The sequence below is a fragment of the Bombus impatiens genome, unplaced genomic scaffold (assembly GCF_000188095.3).
Source record: "Bombus impatiens unplaced genomic scaffold, BIMP_2.2 scf_3474, whole genome shotgun sequence".
NCBI lineage: Eukaryota > Metazoa > Arthropoda > Insecta > Hymenoptera > Apidae > Bombus > Bombus impatiens.
In genome coordinates this window covers 213,075-224,770 of record NT_179893.1, presented here as the reverse complement: position 1 = coordinate 224,770, position 11,696 = coordinate 213,075, and the positions used below count along the sequence as shown (strand labels likewise).

The following is an 11,696-nucleotide window of genomic DNA, read 5'->3' as shown; positions in this document are numbered from 1 at the left end:
CGGTTATAATGTACTGCTTTTTGTCAATTGAGTTGATTATTTTCCCCAATGCATCGGCTATTCCTCAAATTGTTTTGTGTACTTTATAATTTTTTGGCAATTTTTAAGTCTTTAATAACAATACATTTTTCCAATAATGATTCGTTAATATTTTATCCAATAAAAATGTAATCCTTCCTCTTTTTGCTTTATTTTTTTCTTAAATTTTATGATAGGAGTATTTACTCTGCGGTCGACGTGTATACTCGTCATTGCTTGATTTTATTTGCGCACCCCGTAAGGGAGTTTTCAAACTGAACTTCGCAGTTAATACAATAGGTTAAATCGAAAAAAGAAAAAAAATATATACATTTAATGTTTTATATTCGTTGAAAAGCAACGAAAATGTATAGAATTGTGTAATAATTTTGAGAAAATAATAATCAGATTAACACGACCAGGATCTCTTAAGCTTTGGTTCTCTCTCAACTCTTCAACGATTTTGTTTCTCATCATTCGTGTTTTCTCTGAATCGTGTCGCTCTTGCTATCACTATTCTGGCAGAAACGTCCTCTCTATTCTCAATCATTCGTCATCCACGCGAATTCTTACTTGATGATCTTGAAACGAAAGGTTCGTAAAAGTTTGTCTTATCATTGCAATATGTATTTCTGTTTGCAGAGGATGATTCAGAAGAACGTTGGGAAATTTACAAGGGTCTTAACCAAGTTCTGTTTAACCTACACTTTATCGATTACATGTCTGAGTGTGTACATGATTATCTAGTCGATTAAGCTAGTATCGATTTAAAATGACTGTGAAACTGGTAGTAACTTTAACGTGGAACGTGAAAATAGCGGGAAGTTGAATAAATTCGAGTCATAGGAATAACTCAGCTGGAAATCACGGATTTTAAGGATTAATAAATATTTCTAAAAACCTTAGTTTATACGTTGTCCAAATAATGCATCACAGAGGAAATCATATTTTTTGCCAAAATTCTGCGTGACTGTTATGTTTCGGAAAGTTTGGATATCGCGCGTCACTGAAGCTAGTTCTCGTTACGTAAGTTATATTTAGGGAAAGCTGAATAAGAGTGGCGATTTGAACGTGTTAGCCTACGAACCTCAGGCATGTGATAATTATAGTCTCGCCGGTGGATAGTCAGAATGTGAATAGAAGAAGCATTCGCGTTATATTCGAGCATACTTAACTTCAATGTACAAATATTTTTCTCCGGTAACGTGACGTTTTGTTTAAAATCGATGTATATATATTGTGCACGATATACATATATTTCGTTAGGGCTGGCGATACAAAATTCCTAGGAATCGTAAAACCGACCAGATGTCGCGTGTCGTAGGGACGGGGCCACGATTCTCCAACTTTTAGGTGCTTCCTGCGCGCGTTCTTGACGCATTGCTTGACTCAGTCGTTGGCACGTTGCCTGTTTAGTGTCGTCACACGATGTCCCAGGGCTCGACTGAAAAAAGAAGAGCTGCCTGCATCCGCAGACGGTACGCAACCTTCGTACCTTCTGTATGCATCCTTCCCTCGTCTTCCTATAGCACTCGGCCTGACAGAAATTCCGCCAGTAATGTTCTGTCTTGAATTATCTCAATTGGCTTTTTCCGTAACCTTTCCAATGTTTGGTGCGTATGGGTAACGCTAGAGAGGACTAACGCTTTCTTTGAACAGTGCAGGGGCGATTTAAGAAACTTACAACAATTAATTTACTTTATTAGAAATTCAGGATAATGCATTGGAATATAACGAATAAATATATCTGAAGTTTCTGTTGCGTTGTGTGCTACTCGATCGACTATTAGATTCTTAGACTTTTGGCGATTTTAATAGCCCATCGAAGAATTATAAATGTTTCTCGTTTATTAGAGAATCGATAGCTGTTCTGTGCGTCGTATGATTTCGCTGGAGGCGAAACAATTGTTGAACGGTTCATTGATCCTGGCAGACATTCAGTTACCTCCGTCTCTAGATATATGTATAGGTATGCGTGTGTTTGACGTGCGAGGGGAAAAGTGAATGAGTAGTAGAACATTAAAGGAATTTGTGGATTAATCTGTTAAACGGATTCCCTCGTCACTGTCGACATTATTACAATTATGGAATCAATACATAGATACCAAAGAAAATCAGTTTTAGTTGAATTTCAGTTCTTTTAAATGTAAATGGAACGTAATTTGTTTAAAACAAATATGAAACGACACAGTAAAAAATAGGACATCTATAAATAAAGAAATTACAGACGATAGGAAGGCAATTCTATTTTTAAATAGACTTATTTTATGGCCTTCGTTATCTTCGAGAAAACTGAGCGAAATCGGGCGGCGAGTTAATTCGTCTTCTCCGATTAATAAATTAAAGGTATACGGGAAATATTTATGTTTTCGTGGTACTTGGAGCAGGGTTGTGTTGGTTGGTCGGACGCCTGGCGTCGCAACGCAACGGCCACGTTGGTACGTTTACTAAGACGGTGAAAGAATCGCGAAGGTGAAGGGGCGGAGTAGAGGTCCGCGAAGCGGTTATGGGGGGTGGAGGTGGCGAGAAGGCGAAAGAGAGGAAGGGGGAAGCATGGTGCATCGACTCGACATGAGGGAAGGGGGTTGATTCATCGTGGAGGCCGCACTCAGCTTCACGCAGTCGTAGAACGAATCTCGTTCATCGCGATCCTGGACGAGCGGGACGAACCAGTTACGCGTCTTCCACGCGAAAGTCAAGGACGCGAGCCGACGGAATTCCCGCTCTCGCATTCTCGAGACACGCGAGACAATCGAGAAAGTAGTCGTCTGTTGGTACGGCACATGTTCGACGTTATTTTTCCGCGTATGCTACTCGTTCTATTCCGCAAGAAAAGAGGAGACACGGCTTTTTGATCTCTAACCTCGTGCCATTATTTGTTCCTTAAGGAAAAATCGTTTGCAAAGATCTAAGGTTATCGCGATCTACGAGTTCGTGCTATTTCGGAGAGGTATTTATTCGAGTCGATAATGGAAAACGAAGAAACTATCGGACGTAGAGTTTCTATGACAATATGTGCCTACACGTTATTCTAGGCAGATGATTCATCGTTTACGTTCAATCCGTCTTTAATATTCAATTTGTCCTAGTTACCTTTTTCGGTCAATCAGTTGCTGTCATCGGGATTTTCGTCTCCTCTTTCCTCTCGACGAGATATTTCGATTAGTTACAATTGTTATATTCGTCGTCACGTTCGATTTTAAACGATGTTTGGTGTGAAACAGTTCATCCAGGCAGGCTCGTGAGTGCTCGCAATGGTCGTGGCGATGCTTGCTGACTACGGTCAAACTGATTTAGGTATGTGATACACAACAAACCTTCGTGTAAATGGATTACCGTTTCTTTTTAACTTAACTGTTCTATAACGAGACCTAGTTATCATTTCATACCAATTTCATATCATATCAATTTGCATATTCACGCAGTGTGACACAATTATTTTCTCCAATGACACTAAAAGTAGCAGAGGCATGATTAATGCAACGTAAGTAGCAAACAAACGTTACGTTTCACGTTCCCTGAACGTTTATTATAGGGTAACTTTGTAATGCTGCTATCGATCGTTCGCTAGTTTTTGCAACTGTTCTCTAGCTTCACGTACGTAAAACACACGTACGTTCCTTCTCTTTTTAGAAAATTGCTGAATGTAACGCAAAGTTCATGGAAACACGTGCTAGAAAACACGATCGATGTTTTCGAAGAATCTAGCTATTTCCTTGTATAATAATATGTTCACTGTTCGATAGAAAATGGAGGAAAAAGGTAGAATAATTATGCGAACGACCGTTATTGTCAGAGCGGAAGTTTTTATGCAAACTGGTCGAGAAACTTTCAGTTTGAATTCGTCGCGGCGAGTTTGCAGTCTCGCAACGTTCAACCGGTCCTATGGATTATTCCGTTAAATTGTACAGAACAGACAACGGTACACGAAACGAGCGTCCTGCCGTTTAATTCACCGCGATGATAAAAATTCCACGAGCTATTTAGCGCTCCGAACCACCGTGACACCAGTGACATTGTTACGAGGTACGAATCAGGCAAAGACCATTTACCGACTAATCGATTTCACGATGAAATTCTTTGTACGTTGCATTGAGAACTGGTTTCACGGTGGAACAAAGGCCATATGTCCGTACTCTGTTGTCTCCTTGATATTATCGTGCTTTTTAAGGCGGCAGCAAGGCGAGATCCTTTGTCGCGTTTCGACGTGGTTCCGACATGGCTTCCGCCGCTTTCACAACCCGGACATGTGCTTCAGCAATTGACCCGAAATTTTTTTTTAACTATAGAAAGCATGAAAATGGTTCGGTAAACGTGGCGAATCGTTTGATGGGATTAACTAAAAACTAGCGTTCCGCTTTAAATGAATCGAACTAGATGAAATTTCAAAATACAGCTACTTCCTTTTTAGAATCATCCTGTATCTTTTTCATTAGGGATGTGTCTTTATTTTAAGCAATAACGTTTGTTCCAATATACTGTCGATTGTCTTTCTAAATTATTCTATAAACAGAAACAAAATCGCAATAATTGCATCAACACAACTGCGTATTGTTAAATGATCGAAATGATGTAGTTTATACGTCAATATCAGCAAAAGTATTAACCACTGAGTTTCTCTCAAATTAAACACTGATCGTGTAATGCAATAGCAAAATTAACAAATTTTACTTGCATTTGTAAGTGTTCTGAATATTAAACGAATCATTGTAAATGAAGCTTAACGAAGTGACCGTACAGATTCGCAAATGAATCATCAAGCAAACTATCTTGCATTTTACGTTTGAACGCAAGATCTTGCGAGATAAGTGAATCAGTGGTCTTTGGCTCATTGCCCTATGGTCACAACGACACATCGCACGAATAACTCGTAATCCACCCTAGCGATTATTCAAAGACGTCGCACGTGCCCTGCTCGATGAGTGACGCATGCTGCCGCAAGGCGTGTTCATAAGTCGTGGCCTAGGTCAATAACAGAAACCGTACTGCACATTTAAAAACCCAAACGTTTCTCTTCCTCCATCCCCGTACATGTTCGTCGTTTGCTCAAAGGAACACGTTTCATGTCGTTCGTTTGTGCAAGCACAGAATTGGTCGTATTGTTACGTTTACTTAGCATTGTTCTAACGGTTTTGGATCGAAGCACAGCTGGCGCCTTGTTTTCCTTTCTGTACTTGTACTGGTACTTTGGCAATGTGAAGATTTTTACACATCGGAAGGCTGGTTCCAAATTTGTGCTTTGCATCATGTTCACCTTTCGAATGTATCAAAAGGCCTCGTGCTCGTGGTATCGTTTCTTGGTACGCACCGTCATGTTTGACGGGTAAAATCAAATATTTGTTCGTTGATTGTCGCGATTCGTGGTAGCTTTATCTTGAGGCCGGCATCTACCCGTTGCTTACGTGAAACTGCAACGGTGTGTAATTTTATCCTGTCATCATCATTGTGTATTCGTATTATTATATTTTCCTCACGTAGCTTCTAAATAGATACTCGTCTTTAAGGTTAGAGTCTGAACAGATCAGCAGTTCTATTAATTAAAGAGAAATTATATTCGTCGTTCTCACATGTAAAGTTACTTCTAACACTAACACTAACACTAACACTAACACTAACACTAACACTAACACTAACACTAACACTAAACACTAAGTACTAAAGCACCAAAGCACCAAGGTACCAAAGCACTAAAGCACCGAAGCACCAAAGTACTGAAGTCGAAGTCGAAGTCGAAGTTGAAGTTGAGTTCGAAGTTGAAGTTGAAGTTGAAGTTGAAGTTGAAGTTGAAGTTGAAGTTGAAGTTGAAGTTGAAGTTGAAGTTGAAGTTGAAGTTGAAGTTGAAGTTGAAGTTGAAGTTGAAGTTGAAGTTGAAGTTGAAGTTGAAGTTGAAGTTGAAGTTGAAGTTGAAGTTGAAGTTGAAGTTGAAGTTGAAGTTGAAGTTGAAGTTGAAGTTGAAGTTGAAGTTGAAGTTGAAGTAGAGGTTGAAGTTGAAGTACTGAAGTTCTGAAGTACTTTAGTACTCGGGAGTACATTTTAGTACTTTAGTACCTTGTGTTTGGTGTTTGGTGCTTGGTGCTTGGTGCGTGGTGCTTGGTGCTTAGTACTTAAGTACCAAGTACTAAGCACTGACACTAACAAAAAAATTTTAGTTGCTCTATAAGCAGCTTGAACCGTGTTGAGGTTATCCGCTAGAACAACGCGTGAATGAACGTGTAATAGAAATATATTTAAATAAGTATAAGTACAATATACGTTGATCCAGATCCGCACGCTGGCAGCGTTACGATACGACAAACCAAAATCTAGAAAGAACCAAAGCATTCTACGCGTGCATTGTCGCGCCGCGATTCACGGGCCATTGTTCCTCGCGCTTTTCAGGCTAGGCCAGAAAAGTGCAGCTGCCGTTTCCTTTTGTATGCGCCATTCTCGTGATAGTCTAGATTTCGCGAGATCATAGATTACACCGTTGAAATGCTTCGGTAAGTGTAGAGCCTCCGCGGATGTTTCTTCCTTCTAGCTTTATATTACCTTTCTTCAGTTTTCTCCTATCTCGGTAATCCTCTCGTGCATTCGTCGTGTTTCTTCCGATAAGCGAAATCCCTTTGAACGCATGTAAATTCTCCATTGTAAATTTGGCTCGGACCTGGCCGAAAGCATGATTTAATCGGCGACTGGGTGTAAGGTTGATGCGAACCATACTTTTTCTTTCTAAATATTCTAAGTGGTAACCAGAAGGATACATCACTGTTATATGTGCTATCGATCCCAGATAAAGTAGTCATTGATAGAATTATCAATGGCTAAAGTATGAATTTTGCATACTGCATAATGTAACGAGAAGCATAGATTCTTTTTCTGTATACAATAGACTCGTTTTGTATTGAATTTTGTCAGTCAGACACGGTACAAAGTACATTTTCGTGCACTTATAATTTAAAATTAAATCCAACAAATGTACTCTTTCATTGTGTTAAAATGTATTGTCCTCTTACGAGAAATGACGAACGAATTAATTTTTAAATTGCTTCCTCGTTGAGACAAACTGGTCTATTTCGTGTTTCTGTAAGAAAACAAAAGATACTCTAGCATTTATAGTTTCTGAAATACATATTTCGATTTTTCTTTTAACAAAATATTTATTATATTATTTAAAATTATATTTACTATATAATTCTTATAAGACCAGTAGGTATTTATAACTATGTCGCGGAAGAACTATATTTAAACATATAAATCTTAAAGTTGTGGTTCCCATGACAAAAATTTGTATAAAACAAGGTAATTCTAATTCAATAAAATACTATCTTTTGTGAATTCAATTTCTGTGTAACAGAATACGTTATTCTCCAAGTCACAAAATTTGACAAGAGCCGCTTTTGTCACGAGCTCCTCAATTACCTTCCTCTGCTTGATAATATGTCCTATTAAAGAATCTCCAGAATCCATCTTAAATTTACAAAATTTTTAGGAAAAATTACGAATTAATCATTTTGACTAATATAACATTACCAATCTTTCACTTCAAGGTAACAGTATATTTCCAATTTGAGTCAAAAGATTGTTCAGATAACCCTTTGAATCGCAATAATTGAACTATTCTCAGTTGATACGATCGGTGACTAAAAGTCATCTGATTAATCGAGATCTGATTAATTTCTGCACTCGATTGTCATCTGTCCGTTACTCTAATTGCATTTGCATAACTGGCAACGGGCCGAAACGCGGAAACGATTCTCGCGGTAACGCGTCCCACACGCGAGCTGTGGCGAGCGGATGTTGGCCAGAAGAGAATTATTATTCCGTACTTTGTAATGTGCGCGCGTTCCGCGGCGTAATCAGTGACTTCACGCCGCGTAATTGAATATTAGAAACACGTATCATGAATCATGTGAGTGGCGTTAAATATGTATGTATCTGTGATTGAAAGCAGCCAGACAAACGTATAAAAGGCTACAAATTGTTACAGCGCAATGTCAGCGTCGTATTTTGTCTATAACTTAGAATCAAATTACATTAGATCGTTTGGAAAAGCGATATTGACAAGTGTTATGTATTTCATGTATCGTGCTTCAAGTATATTGGAATATTGTCACTTTTAAATATATTTCTTATAACCACGTGTTTTAAGAACGTTGGTAAAAGTGTCAGGTATAGAAAAGCGTATAGTTACGGTTTTTATAGCAAGTAAATATTAATAATTGAAGAATTTTTAAAGAGTAAACTCTCCAATTTCCATAGGGTATAGTTACATTGATTCTGTAGCACAAATAAATTGGTAGTTTATGGATTCTAATTAGAGGTCTCTATTACACGTGTAATTAATATATCCGTGTATTAATCGGAAACTTTTAATTTAATACATCGGTGCACGTATATTAACATATTCATATTTTGATTCGTACGACGATCTATAGTATGTATATAGTACAAAATAAATTTCCCGGTAAGTTCGGTCGGCTAATCTCGAAAATCAATGGGCGAATTTGGATACGATTTAAGGAGTATTTAAGCTCTAGTATAGTATCCGCACTGTAAAATATTCGGCTACAATGATATTTTTGCACGATTTTTTTGAGATTGCCGAAGTCGAAAATGGGAGTCGTTTTACATGGAAATAGGGCATAAAAAATTTCGGTCGACCTATTGATGCGTGATGTTCTCATGGATATGGACGGTATCTTTTTTAGAATTTGGTACTCTTAATCGATTGTACGGCTTACTCTGTCGAATTTTTAAAATCGTTCATTTTTGTAAAAAATGACCCTCCTTCTTGGCTTTGGCGACCTAAGGTATCCCCAAGAAAACACACCCAGACCAAACATTTTGTATTCCACGTACTACAATATATGTACCTTATCCGAGTATTTCTCGAGTAAGGTTCACATGTGTAATTTTTGGAAGGTTTTCGGAAGGAATTGGGAAGTGAAAATCACTACGATATGACCATTGTGGACTAAGCTGAAGCCGAAGGTACGAATAAGACACAGTTTGCAGATATTCGCTCGAGATATCTTCGTTACGATCATGTTTTGTTTATGATCGGGGTCATCGTATAGCGAGGCAATATGATTTCGTTTTCGGGCAATGTTTTCCTCTTTTCGGCGTGCAGCGTGTTAGAAGCTTCGCGATTTCGCTGTATGACAGTCGATGTTATTTTACGGTCTACAGAACGGTTTACAAAGTCAATAGGAATTCACGAAATTGTCAGACATATTATTAAAGAAGATTATATAAAGTCCCGATCAAAGACTGCTGAATAATAAATATTTTACTTCACAACCATGATCTCTTGTAAAGGTCAGTTATTTTTTTTGTAGCAGTTTCTTTTACAAAGAATGTATTTTTTTCTATGTACGCTATTTGAGTATTTTAATCTCTGTTATACCAGGGAGAAGCTTACATAATTAGATAAGGTTTATATAATAGATCCATACAGAATTTGCTATTTTTCGGACGCTTGAAATTTCCTTTACATCTGATACGTTTTGATATTACGTAAACACTGTATAATATTGTGATTTTAATATCGCTACTATGATTATCTTCTTTACTTTCTTTCTTATTGTAGAGTTAAATGCTTTTGATGTTTACTAAAATAATAGGATATATTAACAACATTTTTTAACTCATAATAAAAACAAAAACATTTCATATGTGTTCGAAAACTAATTCCTGAAATTTCTTCCATTGTGTCACTAGAAAAATTATTTAAATTTCCCATATTGCATAAATAGTTTCAGCTGTAGGAATTGAATTGAATCAACTGCGACTATATACATGGAAGAGACTTGGCACACATATTGAGCAATAGTTATCATACTCTTATGTCACTGTGGTCTCGTACTTTGTGTCTGACTTAGATTCGAATTAGATTAGTTTCCCCTTTTCATTATTATCTACAAATATTACGTATTTCACGTATCGTAGCTAAATCACACTCTAATATTGTCACTTGTAAATCACGTGTCCGCTCTAATCATGTATTTCAACGATATTGCTACAACATTTAGCAAATGCCTGCAAACAATTACTCGAGTTTGCACGTTAATTCCGAGCCGGGTGTAAATCTGCATTCAATTATAGCGAGCTAAGCTAAACTACGCTCGAGAAGCGAGGAAATTTTAGAAACGTGTCCGGTGAAACACACGTCGACGTAACAAAATTCCATCGAATCTATTTCTTCACGAAATACGGTATGATCGCTCGTCCTAATGGTTCTCCAACGCGGAGCGCTTTAATTAATTGCAATTGCGCAATCTGGGGTTTCTCTCCGAAAGTTTAAATACCCAGAGAAGGAGTGAAAAAGAGACGGAATATAAATGGCATTAGTCGATCGAGGAATCTCGAACGGGCCGTCGGTCTTTGACGTGTTTTCGATAATAAATCGATTTTACGTAGCCCGATCTCGCGGAGCGTTGCGTGGCTGGTCGGCGCTCGCGTTACACGGCTGACCTATTCGCACAGCTATTTGCGTGGAACGCTCAACAAATTGCTGCGCCTCTCTCGTTAGAAGCCGACTAATTTGCCGCGAGTGCCCGCTCCTCGTTCGCGCTCGTATTTTTGCGTTACATCATTCCCCGTTTTGCTCTACGCCTTCGTGACCCGTGGCAAGATGTAACGAGCACGAAACGCTACGAACAAACGAGTATTCGAGGTCTACAAAGTCTCAGGCTGGCCAGAGTCGATAGGTGAATTTACCACGAATGGAAAGAAATATCATATTTATAAAGCAAATAAAATTTTATAAATATCACATTTATACGTACGGTCTTTGACCGTCGAAGTAAGATCATGCAAAAATTTCATTCTTTTAACTGCAACATGAAAATTACCGTTGACTGTTCAAATTGTATCTAAATACGTAGATAATTATGTGCGCAGTTAATATGCTATTACGCCGTTACAAAATTATATAGATCCGTTCGTCTGTACCAGACTGCAGTAGGTAGTTTCTTTCATTGTTAGACAAATCTAAATTGATTGCCATATTATCCAATTCACAAGATGAAGATTCCAGATGTTTAACAAATTAATGAAGGGATAAAATATACGATTGTATATGCAGTATATGCGAAGCGCAAATGAATACGAGCTGTAATCAAGTATTGCAAGGAAATGCAAATTATGTAGATGTTTCGCGTCGGTCACGCAACGTACGTGTTTTTCATGTGTATATTCCTTTACTTAATCCTATTACGTAAAATGTCATGTATTTGAGAAGAAAGTTTCTATATTTAAATTGATAATTACTCTTTACAAAAAATATTTCAATCAATAGGAGGAAGATATACTTTTATGTTACTAGCTGCAAACTGATTGTATGAAAAACAAATATTTACCTGGTACGAAATGTATTAATATGTATCTACATATAAGTGTACAATATCGCGGTAGTTGCCATTATATAGAGTTCGTTCGAGCCTCTCAGTTTTATTAATGTAAAATGATATTCAATGGTATCTTCATATTTTCAAAAAAAGATCGAACATTTTTACTGATGTTAATTCGGTAGCCAGAGGCGGTAATATCGCGTGACGGAGAAAACGGACGGGGAATATCGAGACCAATCATTGATATATCGACTGTAATCGTTTCGACCATAGCTACGCTTGATTCCATCTTCGTAGTGTAATGCGTGTGCGATATTGCCACAAAAAAAAAAAAAAAAAAAAAAAATA

At 37.7% G+C, this 11,696-nt stretch overlaps 1 protein-coding gene across 3 annotated transcripts in view; it reads left to right on the top strand.

The window, feature by feature from the left end:
* The first annotated feature begins 2,662 nt into the window (after positions 1-2,662).
* Positions 2,663-11,696, top strand: part of LOC100740564 (MAP7 domain-containing protein 1) — a 199,446-nt gene continuing 190,412 nt past the window's right edge. For 2 of the 3 annotated variants that reach the window (XM_033324504.1, XM_033324501.1), the window contains exon 1: positions 3,258-3,315. In XM_033324504.1, coding sequence (XP_033180395.1) covers positions 3,273-3,315 — 43 coding nt within the window. In that variant the 5' untranslated portion in view covers positions 3,258-3,272. Of the gene's footprint in view, positions 2,793-3,242; positions 3,316-11,696 lie in introns of those variants that run through there. The other variant, XM_033324498.1, reaches the window with a different exon arrangement.